This window comes from Cydia amplana, chromosome Z (assembly GCF_948474715.1).
Source record: "Cydia amplana chromosome Z, ilCydAmpl1.1, whole genome shotgun sequence".
In the NCBI taxonomy this organism is placed as follows: Eukaryota; Metazoa; Arthropoda; class Insecta; order Lepidoptera; family Tortricidae; genus Cydia; species Cydia amplana.
Genome location: NC_086096.1, coordinates 4,922,812 through 4,947,585, shown reverse-complemented (window position 1 = coordinate 4,947,585; position 24,774 = coordinate 4,922,812). Strand labels below are relative to the sequence as shown.

Below are 24,774 nucleotides of genomic sequence, written 5' to 3'. Positions count from 1 at the left end.
AATAATGTTTAAACCGTCACTACTTGTAAATTTGCGTAATTCGATATTGGATCAATTTTAACTGATCTTGTCGCTAACTGTGGCACAAGTTAATTGGTCGATTGTACTGTATGAACAAAAGCCTCATATCGTCATAAGACACGGTATCGAAGCCAAATGACGATCGCTCTATTGTTTGAAACAGCTGTTTCGCCCAGTAACAAGCGAATACTGCATACACTCCATATCTTCTGTTACACGGCGAAAATAACCGTATTACATTCAAGCAAAGTTTAAATTAGCCTGTTTTGCACTTGCTGGTGACAAAGTCACGGTATGGCTTCATGGGAAATGTCAAGGGCAATATCAGATTAGTCAGGCAATATAGATAGTCTGTGCGGAAAGAGAAGAGTCGTGGAATGTATGGGGCCCAATACATTCCACGACTCTTCTCTTTCCGCACAGATTCTAGTTTCGACGTTACAGATAGTTAAGGAATTTGTGAAAGAGATTTGTTCGCAGCTTCGTATTTATAACCTTTAAACAATAGCTTTAACGTGATTTTTGCCCGCTGTTTGGAAAACCAAAGTTTTATATGCGACAGGCGCGTTCTCAATGTCTTCCTAACAATTCTAAGGTTTCCGAGCTAGGAATAGCTAAGCAAGCATTTCGAGACTTCATGGAGGAGCTAGGGTAAGCGCTGGTGGCCTTTTTTTTTAAAGGCGCTGGTGGCCTAGCGGTAAGAGCGTGCGACTTTCAATCCGGAGGTCGCGCCCCTTTCAAACCCCGGCTCGATGGACTAATCCCAATAAGGCCTAGTTTCCCCTCTGAATTGGAAGGTCAGATGGCAGTCGCTTTCGTAAAGACTAGTGCCTACGACAATTCCTGAGATTAGTTGTCAAGCAGACCCCAGCGTGGCGTGGCAAATTGCCGGGATTAGATTAGGGTTAGAATACCGCTATCCCCTTGGACCTAACTACAGTGGAAAATACCCAGAAAAACTAAGTACCTTAGCCCCAGCGTGTCATACAAATTTTCCGTACGAGACGATAAACCATACAACGACCTTTGGCTACAATACGGTATCTTTTTATTACTGAATCGCGATTAGAAAGGGATTAGAAATAACAGATTTCCATACACTTACGTCAAAATCAATATTAATTGACAGCTATCTCAATCCCTTTCTAATCGCGATTCAGTAATACGTCTAGACAGTTATCTTATTTTAAATATCTTGTGCCTACTCAAGAGATTTTTCGATCATCTCCATGTGTCGGATGAAAGGGCTCAAGGGCAGCACTTTGAATTTCTTCTGTTCCAGAAATATACAGAGTTAAAGTGTCATTCAATAGAACTTGCTAACTATGTAAACAAAAGTTACTTGTAAATTGACATTCAGTGTCAATTTTAGTATGGCGGTTTGTTTACATAGTTAGCAAGTTCTATTGAATGACACTTTACAAACACTATTAACCTTTTAACCGCCATAGAGTTTTTCATCGAGCGTGCTCGTGTCGCCGGCGGTACGAAGTTACACGAAGTTTTGTCTTGTTTATTTATCAGACCGCGGCGAAATGAGCCCGATTTTGTTTGTCTTAAGTATATAACCAGTCTACGGCGGTTAACCTTTTGGACGCCAATGACCGATACATCCGCACCGTAGGTTCAACGCCAAAGACCGATTAATCGGTCACATATCACAGAGCAATATAGACCTACGTGCATATGCATAAAGTTCAATTTCAGTTTTGACACTTCGGTGACGTGGCGTCAGCGTGACAGCTTTTGTGTTTGACACGGCGTCGAAAAGGTTAAAAGGTTAAACAATTCCATTGCAGTATTTTAGTACCCTTTACCATTGCACGTTCCTCCAAAGAAAATAACCCTGAGCGAGGGCTCGAAGGCCACTGTAATTTGAAGCAATCTCATCCTGGCCCTGTAACTTTAAATTGCAGTATGAACTCCTGAATGAACGATTTAAATAAACTTTATGAACTGCACGTTTTTGCTCCGACCTTTGCCCGACTGTGGACGCTTAAAGTGATGGATGGCCGAAGACCGGTAAACGGTTCAAGGTTCAGGCAAATCAGTAAATATAAGGATAATCTCCTGCTCTAACAGTCACCACAGATTTCAAGGTCAAGTAATTAGCTATCGGGGCTAGAGTTCAAGTTACGCACACAACAGCAAAAGCATGTATATTGATTGACGGGTGAGATTTTGAAAATAGTGTTCTTCAATTGAACCGCCAACAATGATATTATATAACCATAGATACGAGGGGTATTCAAAATATTCTCGGTATGAGAATGAAAACAAACAAGTACGAAAAGTTTGATATTTTTATTTTTCAATATACTCCCCCCCTATGTTCATACACTTAAAAGATCGATCAATTATTTTTTTTAATCCCTCGTAAAAATATTTTTTATCTTTCGTGTAAAAATGCTCCTCCACTGCCGCCTTCAATGCTTCATCGTCAGAACATTTATTTCCACGCAGATCCTTTTTAAGATTGGGGAGCAAAAAGAAGTCGCTGGGGGCTAAGTCCGGACTATACGGTGGGTGAGTAACAGTTTTAAACCCACGTTCAACAATAGCTGCCTTGGCAATATGAGCAGTATGGACGGGGGCGTTGTCATGCAGAAGCAGAATACCTTTGGTTAACTTTCCTCGCCTCTTTTCTTTAATTACATCCTTTAATTGACGTAGAATGTTAGCGTAGTACTGTCCTGTGATATTTACACCTTTTTCTTTATAATCGATTAGTAATACTCCTTCACAATCCCAAAATATCGTGGCCATGACCTTGCCAGCTGAAGGGATGACCTTCAACTTCTTGGGATGAGCTGAACCCTTAATGTGCCACTGCATGGACTCTTGTTTACTCTCTGGGTCATAATGATGAACCCAGGTTTCATCTCCAGTAACTATTCTTTGCAGCACCTCATCAGGATTTTCACCGCACAGGTCAATAAAATCGGAACAACAAGCTACACGCATGTCTTTTTGAAGCCGAGTCAGCATTCGCGGAACCCATCTTGCACTTACTTTTGACATATTAAGATGGTCATGTATAATATCATGTACGGTACCAATAGAGAGATTGGTTACTTGTGCTATAGATTTTACCTTCACTCGACCATCTTCCAATATAAGTTTTTCCACTTTATCAATATTTTCTTGTGAAGTAGCTACTACAGGCCGGCCAGGTCTAGGGTCATCTTCAATACTCTCCCTTCCGCGTTTAAACTCGCTTGACCACTTTTGAATGGTAGATAAAGAAGGAGCAGACTCACGGTAAACACAATCCATTTCCTCTTTTATGGTTTTTTGATTTTTACCCTGTTTTGTCAAGAATTTTATAACGCATCGATGTTCTAATTTAGTTAACATTGTCAATTCGCACAGGATGTTCATGTTTGTTCAGCAATTGCAGAAAAACAAAAGACTATCTCGGTTCGAATTATACTTTTTTTTAATGTCAATGAATAAACCTTAGCGGCCAGTAACGAAAGAAATTTTAGAAGAGGTCGTAAGATATCAATACCGAGAATATTTTGAACGCCCCTCGTAGGTTATACTCATACTCGAGGAACACAAAAATACTTCCATATTTATTTCTGTGCCTACGAAGAAATCTGTTATTTTTGATTAATTTTCTCATTCCATCTATCTTTCTCACATTCGTTGTCAAACATAAGGTCGTCTCTTTCTCTTTCAGTGTGCGGGAGCTCGTTAGCACGTGCACATTTCTCGCTTGTACAGCTACCACTAAAGGCAACTTGTCCAATTTGTCACAAGTTAAGCGCTTCAATTTTGGAACGCCTATTTATAACCTATCTTGAGTTATAATATCATTGACCGCCAACTGGAAGATGGACTAAAAAGTTTCATCAAGGTTTTTTTATAGCTAAATATCGTGCACTAAAGTCACATTCACTCATTCATTCATTCAATATTGTTTATGCGCGTGTAGTATTTATATATATTAGGTTTGTGTGTAATAATTTTCGTCAACTCTCCTGGCGATACCTATACTAGGGAGAAGATTACTAGACTTGACCGTTGGAGAATTAGGTCAACCCAACATGTGATCAATTTTAAACCTTTTTTTTTTTTTTTTAAACCTTATATCTTCCACTTAAGATGTAATGTACCATGAATTTATGCATGTCAAGTGGTCTGGCCCCTCTACTTGTCGTTTGCGTCGACAACGGGCATGTGACGGCGTCATCCTTGCGACGCAATACCCAAGGGGCTTGTCAGCACCGTAAAATGGGGTGAGTAGGGGCAAAACTGACATTCAAACCTCGATAACATTTTCGTTTTACATATGCAAACTGAATGGTGTATATAATAATTAAGTGTTCCGGACGTTTTTATTTTATTTTGGGTAGTTCCATTTCATAACTTTGACGATAAACAGGAAATTCCACCTCACCCCGTAGTCCCTCGTAATTGGGGTGAAATGGGATTTCATACAAAGGTGATTTGAAGATTGTTGGATCGTTTTTTTTATTATGAGTATTACTATAGCTCATTTTAAATTGGAATACATTATTTTTGTAGCGGTAGCCTTAAAATCCCATCTCACACCCCTTTCATCCCTTCTCTCCCCATTAATAACCCAACTCTCCCCGCGAACTCTACTCACCCCATTTTACGGTACCAACTCCAATGCTCTTGAGGCGTTTTAAAGCTTTACTTGGAAACGTGCCAATCTTTTAAACCGAGCGTAGGTATGCTTCATCTGCTGATAAAAAGGTCCTTATTGCAGATTAAGTACCTATACGGGCCTTTCCCTGATGGAAGGCTACATTTATTAGTTAGAGCAGCACAATTGGTTCAAGCGGTTTGGAGTGTTGGGTTTGTTGTTTTGTATTGTTTAGGCGGATGTCACACTGACGCCGCATGTCGTTGCGACGAATTCGCGTGCGGCGATGACGCACAACCGGACGAATTTTTTCCGTATCTTCGTCCGGAGCTGCGGTGCACGACGAACCGCGTCTACTTGCAACATTCCGTACGGTACTATGGAGCTCGGTGTGGCATACCCGGTCCCGCACCGCATCGCCGTCCGAAGGTGCGAACCACAGAACATATTAAAAAGGTTAAAATGGCTATCGCGCGCAGTTAGTATCGGAACCGGTGTCGCCGCTCGTTCCTCTCCACATTTACTAACACTCGCGCAACGGTAGTAAAAACTTGTGTGCGTGGTGAATGGATACGCCTCCTTTAGACAGATTTGATGTCTGGCTTCTTAATCTGAAGGTTATTGTAGCGCAAAAGGCATGTTTACTTAGTTTTTCGGTCACCGCGGGCAAGTAGCATGCGAGCGTTTGCTCAAAACTGGCGGCGACACGTACCCTGCTCGCATCGCCATTCTAACTTGTTCTGTGGTGCGAACCGTGTCGTGCGGTTCGCACCTTCGCACGGAGACGCGGAGCCACTGTGTTATACCATGCGGTTTTTGTATACAAATATAGATTCGGCAGTACTATACTAAAAACCGCAGCACCGGACGTCACTGCGAAGTGCGGAGCAGTGTGACCTCCGCCTTATTCGGCGAAGTGGATGCGTCGTTGGGAGCTCATAGGGTAGGTAATCGGACGTATATAGCAAATAGATCGGTACTTAAGAAGTCTTAACAGGAATGAGATCAGGTCCCACGTAATACGTTTTTATTGCTATTTAGTGGATAGGCAGCACGTGATAGAATTCGTTTATCTCTATGTCACTTTGAAATTGGTGTTTGTAATAATTATGTACTACGAAAAGATCTTCGGTAAATTATCGGTTCATAAATCATAATATGTACCTATGTCTGAAATTTTATATTTTAATTTTAATATTTCTACATCTTATACATACCTTTAAACGAGCAATTCTTGGATATATGTTTCGGGGATCTCGGGAACGGCTCTAACGATTTCGATGAAATTTGCTATTTGGGGGTTTTCGGGAGCGAAAAATCGATCTAGGTAGGTTTTATCTCTGGAAAAAATGCGCATTTTTAAGTTTTTATATGTTTTCCGAGCAAAGCTCGGTCTCCCAGACATTGAAACTTTAAATAACAACACGAAGTTATATAAATAAGTATATATATGTTATATGTATGTTATATAAATATGTGCCTGTATTACGGTATAGTCATTAACAGTTAAAGATAATATGTGTAGGAAGGAAGTGTCAACTAGCTATATTTGAACACTAGAGTAACACAGCCTATTCTAGGATATGATGTATTCACTGTATTTAGCAAGATTAGCAGTATAATACTACGACAAACAGACAGGCATTAGGATTGTTAACTAAAAACAGTCTAAGAATACATAGAGGTCCACTTTGTTAAATATAAGACAGGCCAATAATACGTTTTTGAAACATACAATTGCCTTTTTGGGAGCAATGCGTAATGCGTTTCCGCTACGCTAAGACATAATTAATCATCACGGTATTTAGATATTAATCTGATCACAAGTATTATTTACCACTACGGAAAACCCGCAGCGTATGACTTGGGCCCAGGGACCGGAAAACCCCTTTTTTTGATTAATCATTTCGATAAGGTAACCCTGTTTTAATGGTTACCCCGAGGTCATGGTTACCCTATCATTTGGGTTACCCTATCGTTATGGAAACAATTTTATATAGGGTTAACCATATTCTATGTGGTTTCCAAGTCGAATAGGGTGTAAGATAGGGTAGTTAAGCCTACATATTTATCACTTACCATATAATAGGGTAACCCTTTCCCCGTCTCTTTTCTACTTAGGTCCGCCTAGCAAAACACAACGATATTTTCGCGCACGGACAAGCAATAATAGCGTCTTGGTCAAAGGATTGGTCATAAAGTCTGATATTTGTGTGTGTAGGCTCGCTCGCGCCGCCATACTTAGTACCTACCGGCAGCCAGGCGCTTGCATGTTGCTGCAATAATCAGCCGAACGTATTAGTCACAGAGATTAAAATAGCTCGATCGCTTAAGAAAACCCCTTCATAGGGAAATTAGGGAAACCTTAATAAAGGGTTTTTGGTTTTGGTAAGGTCTTACCCGAATTAACTGTATTAAATTTGGGTTAGATTTTCGATTGGGTAAGTCAATGATATGCTTGCCGAATTGATTTTTTAAAAGCAACTCTATCATTTACCCGGGGTAATACCCTTTTAATGGTAACCGGCCTGTTATTTTTAGCAAAAGTCTCGAGGCCGGTTCTGCTGGCCCGTTTAGCCATCCACGTAGTATCCTGACACACCCATCATTCAATATACGAGCGATCGGCCACACTGAGTCACTGATAGTCAACTTTATAATATAAGTCCTTTTCATTTTTATTGCATTTAAATAAATTAAATAAATAAATAAATATTATAGGACTTTCTTACACAAATTGACTAAGCCCCACAGTAAGCTCAAGAAGGCTTGTGTTGTGGGTACTCAGACAACGATATATATAATATACAAATACTTAAATACATAGAAAACAACCATGACTCAGGAACAGATATCTGTGCTCATCACACAAATAAATGCCCTTACTGGGATTCGAACCCAGGACCGCGGCTTCACAGGCAGGGTCACTACCCACTAGGCCAGACCGGTCGTCAAATTTACCTATACAAAATACAATTATACATATATATGTATTAGGGATAGTCGTAATCCATGGTATTTTACTCAGTTATCCGGTTGTTCGGGTTTACTTAGTTCACAACTGCTCCAAACAATCATTAAGAGGAAAGTGGCCGACCCCTCACCGTACAGTCAGCTGCAGAAGTTGATAAGCGGGCGAGGTGTTCAAAATGATCTTGACGTGACTTTATTGTTAAGAGAATAAGAGCGTGTCAAGGTAATTTTGAACACCTCGCCCGCCTAGCAACTTCTGCTGCTGACTGTACAAACGAAGTCAACATTTTCCTACATTGATATTGACATATGCATCAGGATTTCTTATAATCTGGTCCGTTAAAGGGTTAAGTTTGTTTAGTACAGTCGCCATTTGCACTTACTACACAGAGACACACCCATCATTCAATCATATAATATAGTAGCGATCAGTCACACTGATACGGCCCGTCAACGCAATTGGACTACTTGATGAATCACGCCGCACTTTGACCATGTCACAATGTTGTCGGCTCTAGGGTTGCCATGTGAACAACTACCTAATTAATTAAATAAATTCATTCATTCATGGAACATCCTGACAGTCCGGACATCACCTTGAAAATCCTAACATACTCGACGGTAAGTTCTCTAAAAAACCAATCGTGGATGATTCGTCCACAAATTCCACAATTCAAGCGCCCTTTACACCTTTCGTAGGCTACTACTAGCCCCCTTAACTCGTGTGGCTACAGCATAACCTTCCCTTTCCTTTGACCAACTCCAAACTTTCTAAAAACCCTGATACTTGCCAAGTCCCCTTGGCGACTTAGCAACTGACTAGGGACGCAAGAAATGCACGAGTAAGGGTAAGTAAGGCCGGTTTCGCACTACGTCCGATCCAAATCAAATCCGAACCCGTGAAAATATGGTCCGTTGTAGCCGTAGAACTATTTCTATGGTAAGTTACGCACTACATCCGATCTCCGTCGTCCGATTTCTTTCCGTCATTCTAGAATCTGCATTCCGGAGAAGATGTTTGACAGACCGAAGTAGCCTTAGTATTATTTGTATGAACGCTCGCGCACTGTGTCCGAGTTAAAGTCGAGCTGCGTACGAGCAGAGAGGCAGCGGGGCGGGCGGGGTATTCGGATAGGACTAGTGCGTATGTCAAATGTCCGAGTTAAACATATTTTCACGGGTTCGGATAGGAATAGTGCGTAAGCGAATATCCGAATTCGGTCCGAGTTAGACCTATATTTTCACGGGTTCGGATAGGACTAGTGCGTAAGCGAATATCCGAATTCGGTCCAAGTTTTCTAGACCCATATTTTCACGGGTTCGGATCGGATTCGGATAGGCGTAGTGCGAAACCGCTCTAATACTTTTTAAAGAGATACCTGAAGCATACGAGGGGCGTTCAATATATAATGAGAATGAGATGCAAACTCTTTAAATATTAGGAAAGTAAATACTGGCCGGTAAAGCTAATCTACCTAGCTGATTGCCATGAAAAAAAAAACGAACTGTTTTTTGTTTAAAAAAAAATACGGCGATTTCTTTGCGATGCTGTTGAGTACGTTAGCGAAAATGGAGAAAATTGAACTGCGCGCCGTTATTAAATACTTGTGTTTGAAAATTTTTCTACGGACCAAGTCAATTTAGATTTACGGGACACTTTAAGGTCTAATGCTCCTCCGTATTCGACAGTTGCACGTTGGTGCGCCGAATTTAGACGTGGAAGAACATCGACCATGGATGACCCCCGCTCCGGACGCCCTACTACAGCAGTAACTGAAGAAATTGTGAAAAAAGTCGAAAACTTAGTTTTGGCGGATCGTCGTGTCACGGTTCGTTTTATTGCTGAAAATGTAAAGATTTCAACGGGGAGCGTGCATAATATTTTACATGAACGCTTGGGTATGAAAAAGGTATCAGCGCGTTGGGTACCCAGAATGCTTACTGACACGCAAAAACAAACTAGAGTCGAGATTTGTCAAGAAGCTTTGGACCTGATACAGCAAGACCGGGAACTTTTTTTGGCGCGATTTATAACAATGGACGAAACATGGCTCCATCATTACGACCCTGAAACGAAACTGCAGTCTATGACATGGAAAAGGCCATCATCTCCAACTCCGAAGAAATTCAAGGTGGGCCCATCTGCCGGTAAGGTCATGGGCTCTGTTTTTTGGGATGGTAAAGGGGTCGTAGTGATTGAGTATCACGAGCACGGAGCCACTATTACGGGCTCTTTATATGCCAAACAAATAGCAACATTGCGCAATGAGATCCGTGAAAAACGGCGAGGTAAACTCTCGAAAATTGTTTTGTTCCATCAGGACAATGCACCGGCACACAAGTCCGCCGTTGCAATGGCTGCAATACGTGATGCTGGGTTCGATATCCTTAAGCATCCTCCGTATTCACCAGACCTCGCCCCTAGTGATTTCTACCTATTTCCGAGATTGAAGAAATACCTAAGAGGCAAGAAATTTGAAGACGACGACGCGGTAGTCGCTGCAGTACAAGATTTTTTAAGTACTCAAGATAAAACCTTTTTTAGAAATGGAATATTAAGTTTAGAAAAAAGATATACTAAGTGTATTATGCTAAAAGGTGACTATGTCGAAAAATAAAATAACATTTAATAAAAGTTGTATATAACATACTCATTCTCACTTTTTATTGAACGCCCCTCGTATACTCGCTCATCGCTAATTGCTGACCGCAGGACTGCTGCTTAGAGGCGTACCTTATCTATCTAGTTTCTATTTGTAGCCATTTTACAACGCCACAGGGGATGGCGCGATGGCAGTATTGACCGAACAAACACTCTGCAGAGCAATTTGCCTGAAGTGGACGCTTCAATTGCGCAATGTTGTGGAAGGCTGGCGAACAAATATGTTTACGTGCCGTTACAGCGTAGTATCAAAACAATACGATACTTATTTTGTTGTGTGTCTATGTAAATAACATGGAAAAGTGATAATCAGAAGTCAGAACCAATGAGTATGATTTTTTTCTTAAAAACTATAGTTTTGACTACGATTTTCGTATAGGTAAACCTACCGTGTGAAAAGCACTATCTTTGTCATGCAATCTGGCCATAGCTGAAACCTTCGTGGATTTTTAGAAAACAATATGTACTAATAAACTAGTGGCTCTGGGAACTTAAGTTTTGGAAATATTCCGAAAACTGAAAAGCCAAAAAATCTATGTAATGATCGAACTTTCTCATCAAACTTCACGAGAATCTGTTGAGAAGTGCGATCTGTAGAGGAGCTGATAGCCAGACATTAGAAAGCATTTTTGCCCAATCTGAAACGGAGACCGGTAATGAAAAGATAATGGTTTGAAAGCAGTGTACTTTTACCCTCTGCTACCCAATGCTATAAATACATGGACACTATCAAAAATACAACCAAAACAAGGAAATGAAATATACGAAGCACGTAATAATTCGCATGTTCAAGTTCGCAAATGCAATAACTGATAAAGTGATAACATATCGTCGGGACTTTCGCCTTCGCCGTGACAGTTACAGTACAGATGGTAATCCGCTGTCAAGACACAAAGGCGCTGTCAAGTCCGAAGCGGAAATAGATAACAGTATACATATACCTATACGGCGTTATTCATAAACGTCTGCTAAGTTAATCAGCTGATCATCGTCGTTTGTCCCTCTCTATGGCATAACGACAGATAGGGACAAAGGACGATCATCAATTGATTAACTTAGCAGCCGTTTATGAATAACGCCAATAGACCAATAATATTGTTGATAGTGTTACCGTTATACCGTCCATCGTCATGGCAAATGGCTAAACTTAAGCATTGCCGTGACTTTATAACCAGGCGCTACTTTATAATCAGGATGGGTCCATGACTATTAGTAAATGTATATAATATACCTTTTAATACTATAGTTGCAATGAATAAGCTATGAAAATAATATAAATCAAATGTAGTATATATCTATGTATCTATCAGCGCATCGTTACGGGCGATTCCTTGATAAAATTTCAGACGTAGCTGTCGTTTAGGACGTTTTATATTTCTTGCAATAGATGTCGCTATAAGCGCTTCCCGAAGACAGTATAAACGAATTCAACCGTCTACGGTTTTTGAGTTTACAGCCCGCTGACAGACAAGCGGAAGGGCTTAGTAACGCTCTGGTACGGAATACTATAAATAGGTTCAAGAATTTTCAACATTCAGGAGCAGAAAAAACAACTATTGATTATAATGTATGTGTACTCATTAATGTAGTTCTAGGATGTATCTATCATATTAAGTGTAAACTACAACTTTGTCGTCATTACATCAACAGTTAATACTGTTAATAGTGAGTATTGAGGAGTGACGTCACACAACCTTCGATTGCCGAGCAATCAGAATTCTGCGAATCGACGATGATCTCATGGCATTGTTAGATCACTGTTGAACTGATCAATGTTAATCAATCAGTCTAGTTAATCAATGTTGAACTGATTGCTAAGGTTGTTATTCCACCTGCCCAATTTCTTAGTCCAATGTGCATTGCGCCTCACTCTCTCACTAAGCAAAATGTGAGACGCAAATACACATTGGACAAAGAAATTGGACAGGTGGGATATAACTCTGACACAGGTTCCGATGTTTACTAAATTGTATCATAGTAATATTAACTATTTTGAGTGGATATATAGACGTTAATTCTAGGGATTATTAGATGTTTCTTCTTCAGTAGGTAACGCAATCACGGCTGACAATGCTGACATTAGATTAGATACTTTTTGTCCCGGGAATCATCCGTTTACGGATGAAAATGGAAGAAAAAATTACTATGGAATTCGGACTCGAGTTATAGCGCGATACGTCAGTAGAACTACATAATACGTAGGTACTCTCAAAAAGTCCAAAATTTGTATTGTTGTTTTGTATAATATATAATAACCTACGTTACATTAGAAAACCAGATCGCACATGAATTTTATGAAAATCGTTACTACGTGGACACTTCAGTCCGTTCATTTGAGGTCAAAAACTGTTATACGGCTGCCATGGAATTTTTAACCGGCCAAAATTATCGAACCACCTAGGTTCCTTCTGAAATACTAACCCTGCCTTCATGTTTATTTACAAACACAGACAAGACATCCTCTAGACAGAGCATAGTAACGCTACCCCCTCTGCCACTATATACGGTAGTTTTACTCCATCTTCGAGTCAAAGTGTCAGAATCCCGTGCCGTTATTGGTCCGTGTCTTTGAACGGACCAATCACGGCACGGTATTCGCTCACCTCGTCCCCCCGCACCCCCGTATTTTTGGCAGCATCGGTTTCATGAAATAATTGCTCTAAACTCCGTCTAAAGGATTCCTAGTCTATGTTTACAAAATACCTGTTTTTTTAACGAAAGTTTGCTGAAGATTCTGAGGTCTGCTATGCCTTGCCAAGTTGCCATGCCATGCGTTAGACACAGAAAGAACCACCTCGCGAGGAACTTGCCTGAAGATGCCTTGCCTACGATACCTCGATCGAGGTAAGTCAGCATGCGAAATGCGTACGCACCAAATACATGTGGTCGTCGAAATAAAATAAGGTACTCACAGTAGAATGCCTCCAGAAGTGGATGAGGGCGTGGATGTCGGTGGCCGGAGCCAGCAGCAGGTAGTCCCGCCATTCGTCGTAGCTGATGTTCAGACTGCCGTCCTGGTCCATCCTGCGGACAAACTGGGAAGAGTGAAGAGACCGATACTATGCTCCAGTGGATTAGATGTATCTATAATGACGAATTCACCACGCATTTGCGTCCTAATTACTAATTTAGCATGAGATATGACAGCGATTCCTTTTTTCGGTTACATTGTACAGTCGCTATCAGATATATCGGAGCGGCCAAGGTGTTCACAATATCTGAACACGCACTCTAACGTCCTGACAATAGAGGCGTGTTCAGATATTTGTGAGCGCTTTAGCCGCTCCGATATATTTGATAGCGACTGTAATAGTGTAAAGTAGGGTGGTGCGGCTTGCGATGTATCAGTTGGCAAGCATAACAGCGCCTATGTGGGGTGAGAGCGAGAATTCATATATGCTTCCAATAGAATGTAGTCAGCAGCAGAAATTGCTAAGCGGGCGAGGTGTTCAAAATTACCTTGACGCGCTCTTATTATCTTAACAATAAAGTCGCGTCAAGATCATTTTGAACACCTCTCCCGCTTAGCAACTATTGCTGCTGACTGTATTTACACCGAGCTGCATAATTGCATTTTCATCATGAATGGTTTATCTAAGCATATGTCTAGTGATGTCGCTGTAGCATAGCTTAAAACTCTTAAAAGTACTTCTCTTAAGTTTGTAGATACCAAAGCTGTGGCAGTATCTTTTAACAAATAATTGCTTACACTTAAAGCAGAAAGAGTAAAATATACTATATAATTTGTTATTCTTGTTTAGCTATGTGCGGCTGATTGTAAATTTGTAAGCAACAATTAGATACTCATATTTAGTCCCAAATCCTCCTTTATAAATATCTTGTGAACTCCAGTGTGATGCGGGCGTAATAGAACAGCCTACAAACACTAGCATACTCTAACAAATTAGATACTATGCAAGAAGCATGTAATTTTCGTTATACATATCTTTTTTCTATGTGCTTTTTTGGTGATGTGAGGCCATGGTGTGGGACTGCATTATTATTAGTACATACATTATTGTCGAGATAAGGAACGTTGTCATTTGCAGGCTCGAGTGTCAATGTTTAATGGACGACCTTTGCCTACTGAATTTGGCCTACATTTGAGTTTAAACAATTCCATGTACTTTAAGTTTGTCAAAATGTAAGCCGATGTATTCCTATCGCATGATTCCAGTGTTTAATGACAAGGACAACGATAGGTATGTACAATGGTGTGTACCACAGGTGGAAGCCGGCTACATGATGACTTACCACCAAAAACTAGGCCACGCATCTTTTCTGAAACACCAGTACTTAATTACCTACATTGTTAACCCTGTCACAGAATAAATAATAGTACTAGGTACGGAAGGTTCACTCTCTAACAAAACGCGTTTATTACGTCAGATATGACCGCTAGGGCCACCTAGGGGCGCCAGCAAGGGCGAGCAGCGTAGCTCCTTTCCGTAGCGCTGCGCGGCAACTACTATGGCTAGTGGCTAGACACCAAAATTGGTGTGGGCCGCATGTACTTGTAGCGACGCGACGAAATCGCGGAGTGAGCCACGCCTGACCCTGTAAGACCCTTATGCGTGGTCTTTGCATACGGAATATTCTATTTTAGTATGAACTAGCAATTTCATTGGCCTTGGCAATTTACCATGCAGACATAAACTCTGTACCTCAGAGGCATAATAACTAAAGTCAATTAGTTTTACACGCGACTGAAATCCTTATTTTAAGTAGCACATGTCATAAAATAGAGTAAACATTCTCGTGGACTTACGTTAATACAGCTCTCAGGCATAGCTTGTCGTGCGGACGGTCTAATTTAAACAATACGTAAATTAAAATGTATGTAAAGAGAAATTTGGGAATGTGTAAGAATGTGTAATAAATATAAAAGATAAATCGGACGATCTTTATTTTGTTGTAAAATTTGGTAGATGGTGGGTAGATAGAGTTCGGGATATTTTGTACAGTATAAGCGCAATATTCATTCCATGAATTCTTCTACCGAGTGGCGAAATAGTATGGTATTTTAGTAATTGAACGGAAAATTACAAAAGTACCTACATTATTATCGGTACAGTTTGTGATTTCGTATTTATCCCGCCCACAATGAGAAGCTCTGAAAACCAGCCGAATTTTATCCAAATGTAACGAAAAACAACCGGCCCAAATGCGTGCGAATAACATCTCAGAGATATTAGAAATTCGCAGTGCAGAGAAATAATAAAAAATCAAGATGCATTAAAATAATCACTGCAGTTATACATAAGTAAGATCAGTAAGGCCTCGGTTCGGTTGTGTTGTGTTCTAGAGAATCTTTGATGCATTGGTACAAGGTGTACTGTACGCAGCCTACGCGTCAACCGGAGACCAAGGCCTAAGACACCCCCACTCTAGCGACTCTTAGACAAAACTTGTTGACGGCGTCCATATTCGGACTTTGAAGACTCGAGTCTTTTAGAGTTGCGATAAAAAAAAATACTCAATAAAGGACTCGGGACTTGATAGAATCGATTTTTTTAGCGCAGTCTCAGAAAAACGAATTCCTTCACACACTATTATACATTTATCTAGGTATATCATTCTGCCGCCGGTCCTGTAAGTTGGCGGTTTGCCATGAGATTGCAACAATATTGTGTGTTGACAATAGTCATAAGATAAATCTGGTATAGCCAGTTTATTTTCCTTTTCATTTAATTTCTACCACCACTTGTCGGACAGTAAACTCGAAAGACGATAGTCGTAAGGTAGTAAGTAGTAGTGAAATCTGAAAATATTTTGCAGCGATTTTGAAACTGAACGTCGCGTCGCGTCGCAGTGAAGTCGACAGTCGACAGGAAGCGAGATGAGCTTAAGGCAGTGGTTCCTAACCTTTTCAGTCCGGTCACCCCTATGACTAACTAGGGAACCTGATTTTACCCCTCCTCCCAATGGTAATAAAAATATAAACGTGTACGTTTGTCGTATTGTTATATTAGGTTAGCTTATTACCCCCGTATAATACCAGTTTTACCCCCCCGGGGGTAATTACCCCCAAGTTAGGAATCACTGGCTTAAGGGCTCATTTAGACGGTGCGAGTTACATTACATTGCGTCATTTGATCGGTCGGCTGAATTGATGTAACCTCAATGGTCCGCAATGTAACTAAAATCGTATGCGAGATCGCGCGCCGTCTAAATAAGCCCTAAGGCTCGACCGCCAACCTCATTTTCCTACAATTATGTAGGTGGTGTGCTAACGTGCTCAAACGGCGCTCGGAAATTTACAGGGTTCGAAATTATCGCGATAATAGGCTACATGACTAATTTTTTTTTATGGTATCAATTGATCGGGTTTGTTTTTAGGATCAAATGTCTATATGGGACCCATTGCATTAAAGTAACACAAAAGTCAGAAATTGTAGTCAAAGGCCGACAGTCGCACTTCACTCGCGAAACGCTCTATACAAAACGGCCAAGGGCCGTGACGTCATCGCCCATCTTGTAGTATGGACAAAACAAGAAAATTGCGTTTTTGTCGGTGAAATATTGCGTTTATGTATATAGTTGCTGTACAATATTTTATTGCATGAAATGTAAGGAATCGAATGGTATTCTTACTTTTATCGTTTTTGCGAGTTAAAAAAAACTTAAATTTTGAAACTTTCAGGTCCTGTATTTTTGTAATTTTTCAATATTTTATTTTAATATTTACATTATTGTGATAAATTGCTCGTTTGCTATCTATTTTCCTAGATTTTGTTATAAAATTCAACATGTGTCATCATCCCTATTATCTGATAATTATCCCAGGTATGGATGGTGCTATATTTATTTTCTATGATAGAAAAAAATAATGATCGGGGCGTTATTTATATTTTAGGTTATTATCAAATCGATAATTAACAGGCATAAAAATCACCATAATTATCAAGATAACTATCATTGATAATTATCCTTTCGAACCCTGGAAATTTAGCGGAAAGACAGGGTATGGGAGCCACCTAAAGGCGCACCAGTGAGAGTGGAACAGCTAAACTCTGTTGTCGGTGATTAAAAATGTCTACTCCAAAGCACAGTCGCTGTGGCCGAAATCGGTCAGAAGTATCATCAGTAAAATCGCATTGCAGTCTCACCTTTTTAGCAGGTTCGTGGCCTCGTTCCTGCCGACGGCTATGCCGAGATCGGCGAATGCGGATATGAGCTCCTCCAGGTCCACTTTCCCTGGAAATATAAAGATAAGGCTGATCTTAAATTAGGATCATCATCAGCCCTGTCTCAATTTTGGGCTCAGTCCTCTCAAAAAATGTAGTACCTTAGTCCCCGTTCTATAAAAATGCGAATTGCGAAAAAAGTTGAGATTTTCCTTCACCGAAAAGGTAATAAGTTTTTGGCAAAAATCTCATTTTTGGTACAAGCTTTTATCGCTGACTGTACTTTTCTTACGACAGACAACTAATAAATAAAGTAAAATAAAATAAAATTCATTTATTTCGAGTAACGAGGACTCATAATCACAATAATATACAATTAAATTAAAATTACATTAAACAAAATAAATAACATTAAACATACTAGTGTTGAGTCGCTCACTCGTGAGGCACCTCATTTGTACCACTCATTTTGTTAATTTGTCGCAGTACTTCGTACCGCAAAAATGTCTTACTTCACTCCTCTATTCATTTTACTCATTTACTCGCGCGCATCACATTAATCTGAGGTGGTAAGTTAGTCACTTCTATATAATAACTAGCGACCCGCCCCGGCTTCGCACGGGTTAACAAATTATACATAAACCTTCCATAAAAAAATTGTCGCTGTTGGAATTAATGGAATAGTCGATGCTGAAAATATGCTAGTACCTCACCTCATTTGAAGTAAGACATTGTAACACCTCATTTTATTAAATGAGGTACTCATACAAACTCATTTTAAATTGATGTCCTACCCATCACTAAAACATACACTATTCTAAATACTACGCACAACACAACAAAAATTATTTTAAAACATGCCGGTCGCAACAATGCCGCATGTAGGGGCAGTCGACTCTGTCGGCAATCATGGCCAGGACGGCGTTGGGGCTAGCTCGCACTCTACGGACCAAGGCGGCGCCGCGCGCGCGCATGCTCGCGGAGAAACACGCCGTGCGCGCCTCCGCGACCATGCCCGACGCACTGCAGTAGCGAGGCAGCCCCATCACCGCCCTGAACGCATTGTTAAACCGCACACGGAGGGTGTTGTAGGCTTTCTGAGTGTAGTTCGCCCACAGGCTGCACGTGTACAGAGACGTGCAGTACGCTCTAAAAAGCGTTACTTTCACGTCCCAGGAACACCTTGCAAACCTCCGGGCGATCATGTTAGCTCTAACACATAAGGCCCTCCGCTCACGCTCGATGTCAGCACTGTCCTTGAGGTCGGTCGTAACGATATGGCCAAGATATTTAAATTGTTGTACTCTTTCCAGAGGTACGCCATTCAGATATATAGGGGGCACGTCCAGTACTCGTTTAGACCCAACCTCAAAGACCATATACTGGCTTTTAACGGCATTGTACATTAAACCGTGGTCACTAACGTACTCCTCACAGGTTTTAAGTAAGGTGCGAAGGCCACATATTGACGCACTCAGCAGGACCATATCGTCTGCATAACTCAAGTATTTACGCAAATACCATCCACATGACAGCCGATATGCCGACCGCTGAGCTCGACAATAAGTGCATTCATGTACAGGTTGAAGAGTGAGGGAGACGTTAGACCTCCCTGTCTCACACCACACTCCAGCCTGTACTCCTCCGACATCTCTCCTGCCTGAATACTCATCGAGACAATTCTAAAAACCCCTAACACAATTAGGTTGCGTTGCTTCATCACAGAGTTCCTATGGCCACCTCCTGTCTCCATCATCAGATCAGCTCTATCTATGTCATAATAATATTCCATTGTCATCCGATTTATACATGCATGCAAAATTTCAGCTATATCGGAAACCGGGGAAGTGGATCAAATTTAACTTGCAAGATTTGATTACAGACAGACAACGGTCAGGTGAAAGTAAATAAAAGCTTGTAAAAACAGCAACACTCTTAACCGTTCATTGGTGGACCTTATGCCTTTTGTAATAAGGTTTACCGATGGACAGTTAAACAATGTGGGAGATGGTACTGAATACTGAGTTGGTAATATCAAAGATACGATAAGATACGTTCGTTAGTTTTGAGAAACTTATGAGACGGGGTTCGAACTTACGCCCTTCGGTTTGAAGCCGCGCGGCTAAACCACCGCTAAGTCTTTGGCGTAACTGTAATTCGAATACAGTTGATTTAGAAGTGTCGGTGCACAACTGCACAATGAAATATAGTAAGGAAAAAGTATTCATATATTTTTGTATTTTTAAAAGATGATAAAGTGTAAATATAAAAAAGTGTGAAATCACAATTAACTGACGTTTGTTCCATAATGTGACACTAATTAGCGAGATTCCATTAATTACAAGTTGTTGTTGTGTCTATAGCGTTTTGTTTTGATAGATTTTAAAAGATAAAACACAACAGTTTTTTTATAAAGCATCATCAATTTTTATTCATATCTACGGTCACAGTCCACCGCACATCTAAGTAAATAAAACAGATAAGAGTAGGTACGATATATAGATACTGATAGACTACGTACAGTCAAGTGTAAAAATACGAGTACGGAGCACTCAACATACTCAAAAATATGTCCCATAGCGCTTATGTCAGCGAATTAAGAACTACTTATCTTATGGGACATATTTTTGAGTAAGTTGTATGCACCCATATTTTTACACTTGACTGTACAGCAAACCTTTCAATTACGACCAGGAAAATGAAACTTATTTCGTTTCAAGGGTCGGAAAAAATAGACTGAAACTTTTTAATGATTTTTACACAATTGAACTCTAGAGTCTAGAGCAAAGGCAAAATAAGTTATGAAGCCCTTAAAATTGGCATTACTTAATCTAACCTTCAGCGTTATTTTTAACAAGCTTTTATTAGGTCGACCTGTATGTAACTAATAACTAACATGTAATGGAAACTAATTTAACCATCTTCCAAGGATCGTAGCATCATGAAAATTGTCAGCTGTATGTGGTTTTGATGACAATACAATAATATGGTACTGTCGAACTGATCTGATGATGGAGACAGGAAGTGGCCATAGGAACTCTCGACCTGTATGTAACTAACATGTAATGGAATCTAAGGTAACTAATTTAACCATCTTCTAAGGATTGTAGCGTCATGAAAATTGGCAGCTGTATGTAGTTTTGATGACAATACAATAATATGGTACTGTCGAACTGATCTGATGATGGAGACAGGAAGTGGCTATAGGAACTCTCGACCTGTATGTAACTAACATGTAATGGAATCTAAGGTAACTAATTTAACCATCTTCTAAGGATTGTAGCGTCATGAAAATTGGCAGCTGTATGTAGTTCTGATGACAATACAATAATAATTATGGTACTGTCGAACTGATCTGATGATGGAGACAGGAGGTGGCCATAGGAACTCTGTGATGAAACAACGCAACCTAATTGTGTTAGGGGTTTTTAGAATTGTCTCGATGAGTATAAGTTGTCTGTCGTAAGAAAAGTACAGTCAGCGAGAAAAGCTTGAACCAAAAATTATTTTTTTGCCAAAAACTTATTATTTAACTTATTGTTTTCGTGTAACAAGGCATCATAAGGCTGTCGTAACTTTTTGTGCCTAAGACCAATCGATTCTACGTACTAAGATTCGATTGTTGTTAGTGTTTGAGCGTTTGACGTCACCACACATTATGTGTCTCGTGCTTTATTCATAACAATACATTATGCATGCGCCTGACAACATCGAGATGTCCATTTGAAAGTAAACAAAAGGTAACATCCCGATAAGTCCTTGCCTTGGATGATAAAATCTGTAAAAATGTTAAGCCATGCTAAACGAGAGGCATTCAATGAGCTGTCCCGTACAAACGCATTTTTAACGCACCTAAATTTCTTCAATGTTTAAAGTCAATGATTATTTTACTGAGCATTTTTCACATCCCTTGTGATAAAAAATGTACCTATAAATCTTCAGAAAATTCGCGGATAAACGGGGCAGCGGTAGAAAAAGTCGTGGAATGCTCCAGAACATCATTTTAGTGGCGTGACTATAGGGTGCCAAGCGGGCAAATCGGGCAAAATGCCACGGGCTCCTAGCCCCCATTTGAACGAAAGCGGAGCGGAGGCTTCGACATTTTGGAAACTAATAGTAAGTTTGAAAATGTGTAAAATATATTAGTCGACAGACAAGACACTGTAGATACTGGAGATACTGTAGACAGTTAAGAGAACCGCGCTATGCACTGACATAAGTATACAAAACATCCTTCTTTCTTGACGATATGGGAGAACTGCAGGCGCAGGTTTTCCTCATGCTCGCGCACGTACTGTATGAACTCAAGAGAGCGTAATGGGGCGTTTTCTAAAATAAATATGTATTGAAAACCCGATTCTCACAGATCCTGCTGTTTTTGGGTTCTTTCAACTCAGAATCACTAGCATATTCAATCCTGATGATAATAAAACTTGTCCCAAAAATCTGTATGAAAATTGTACATTCCACTACGTCACGTCCATACGAGTGAAATTTTTCTCATAATAAAACGTGATGTAATGAAATGGACATTTCAACTTTTTTAATGGAAGGATGGAGAGTGCTGTCGATTCTGAGTAGAATGAGCCCAAGAATGTCCAGATTTGAAAGAATCAGGTTTTCGATATTTATTTTAGAAAACGCCCAATGTCGCTGGCATCCTCACCGGAACTGGCGGCCTAGCCAAGGTGACAATCGCTATCGCTTCGCCATCGAATCGCTTTGTGTCTCTCTATCACTGTTTCATATTAATGTGACAGTAACAGTTGCGTTCCGTTCGCTACGGAGCGTTAGCGATTGGCATGTTGTCTACGGGGACTGGCCAGTAATTTCTAGTACAATGTTAAGAGGGCAGCGAATAGGTTATACTCATACTTGAGGAGCACAAAAAATACTTCCATATTTATTTCTGTGCCTACGAAGAAATCTGTTATTTTTGATTAATTTTCTCATTCCATCCATCTTTGACACACTCGTTGTTAAACATAAGGTCGTCTCTTTCTCTTTCGGTGTGCGGGAGCTCGTTAGCACGTGCACATTTCTCGCTTGTCCAGCCGCGACTAAAGGCAACTTGTCCAATTTGTCACAAGGTAGCCGCTTCAATTTTGGAACGCCTATAACCTATCTTGAGTTATAAATCATTGCGAACAGCTGTGATACGCACCATCTTGGTTCTTGTCGAGATGGGTGAACTGCAGCCGCAGGTTCTTCTCGTGCTCGCGCACGTAGTGTATGAACTCGGAGAGCGTGATGTCGCCGGCATCCTTGCCGCCGGATTTGGCCAGAAATTTCTGGAACAATAAAGTTGTCGAGATCAGAAATGAGAAAACGAACTGTTTACGTTAAGGATAGATTTTTAAAACTGTGCTGTGTGACACTCGAAGGAGGGGTGGTGCGTACAGTTCTGCGGAATAACTGTAGCGTGTAGTACGAGCTATTCGCAATTGGCTTTCTCCAGATCTGGATGAATCTTTAGACGTGTCGTGACAGGTCATGAGAACCCTGAGCTAAAGGACGCTATAAGCGGTATCCCTCCCTATCCCTCATGAACACACAAGGCGCGAATACGTTTGGAAATATTATAGTATACCTACACCAGAAAAAAGACCTAAACGACACGGCCTTCCACGGACAACAAATGTAATTGCTAATTACCAATAATCGTTTTATAAGATTTAAAGTAATTTGTAATTTTCATGTTGTTAATTAAGTATGAAAATAATTATTTCGTAAAAACTGGTAGAAATTAAAGGCATCGCACCAATAAAGTCAATATTTAGACGAAACTTGCATGTTTGCAGGCTTGTTATAGAGCTAATTTTTGTGTTGGACAGTGCTACTAGTGCATGTATTAAAATTAAGTGTTTCCTACGTCTTTACGAGTCCCCAAGGTATCGACAAATAAACCACATACTTTGATCCAGCGATATTATTAGTACGCCAACACAGACGGACTAAATTTAGGTCACTCGTAGGACACATGCGGTTCACCTACTAGTGCAGCTAATGGTAATTTTCTACAATCATATTACAGAGAAATAGAGAATCGAATCGATCTATTACGTCTATAATATTGGGGTGAAATGTTCTAATATATATTTTGACAATTCAACAATGAATAAAATCTTTATCTGTGGTAATGGCAAACTCGGCCTATGCTAAAAGTATGCCGAAACTGTTCAAAATAGTCAGTCAATCTGATGATTCATTTATTAAAATATATAATCATATAGGTACCTATTTAATTTATATAGTTTTTGGACATTTTTCAAAATGCCGGAGCCATGGCCGTTCGCGAGGTCTACAGCTCATAGAGCCACTCGTTTACGTCATGATAGAACAGCCAAACCAAAAGGTCAACTTGCTAGTTTCCATTTCCTCGCTTCAGTAACTCTCATTCCGATTCAGCGTAAACTCGGAATATTTAATTGGCAAGTCGATTTCCGATCTTAACTAGTTCGCATTGCGTTCAGCCGGAGAACGTTTAAAACACGCCACGCTGCTGTTTCGTTTACCATTTACCCCGATCAATAAATACGTGTCATAGATTAGTACTTTGAATCTAAGTATATAAAGCCTAGAAACCTAGTTCCATTAAGCCGGCCTGTTGTTCTATGGGACAAATGCGACTTTTCTAAAAATACAGAAGCGAGTCTAGTGCTAGAGCCACTTGTAGGTATTCCTGGCACACTTTTGTCAAAAAAGAGTTCACCCAATCTGTCAGCTCCCACGACTCATATGAGCCAGAACACTTATGGTGACGTCATATCGTGGGATTCGACAAGTTAATACATGTAGAACCCCGATTAGACCGACCCTCAAATATCTGTAAGATTTTTCAGATGATTTATATTTTAACGTTAATTTTGTATGTAAAATTTTAATACATACTATACTGTTTTTATGTAAGTTTTTTTTTTGATCTCGTCCCAAAAAAGCCAGATTTGTATTATCCGAACTAGCCTCAGTCCGAATAGTTTGGGTAATCGAGGTTCTACTGTAGGTGATGTATCAGCATAAAAAATAGTTTTCTAACTCCAAAAATGTAGGTTAAATTCGAAGATGAGAAAAACCTTTACAATAAGCGTTCCGCGCACTACACTCACTACAGGGAAAAACGAGTGATTCAGGAGCCACGTTGATTAGTTTAAACCATTACAAGTGAATGACGCTTTCTCTTAAAATCGCTTCGCGTCTTAAGGCGGGATTCCACCAGTGTGCGGCACTGCGCGGCACAAGCGTTTTTGTACGGAATATGCTTGTGCCGCACTGGTAGAATGCCGCCTTTACCAAGGTGAGTACCCTGAACATCGAGAATAAAATTCTAAAATCTTCTAGAGTCGGACTAAGCTAACTCTGCATGGCATTTGCAA

At 40.2% G+C, this 24,774-nt stretch overlaps 1 protein-coding gene across 1 annotated transcript in view; it reads right to left on the bottom strand.

Annotated features, from left to right (window-relative positions):
• LOC134660904 (calcium-binding mitochondrial carrier protein SCaMC-2) overlaps window positions 1-24,774 on the bottom strand; it is a 69,074-nt gene that overhangs the window by 42,781 nt on the left and 1,519 nt on the right. Inside the window, exons 2-4 of the mRNA XM_063516774.1 lie at window positions 22,566-22,692; window positions 17,384-17,471; window positions 13,187-13,298 (exon numbers count right to left, since the gene is read on the bottom strand). Of these exons, the coding sequence (XP_063372844.1) occupies window positions 13,187-13,298; window positions 17,384-17,471; window positions 22,566-22,692 (327 nt within the window). The remainder of the gene's footprint in view (window positions 1-13,186; window positions 13,299-17,383; window positions 17,472-22,565; window positions 22,693-24,774) is intronic.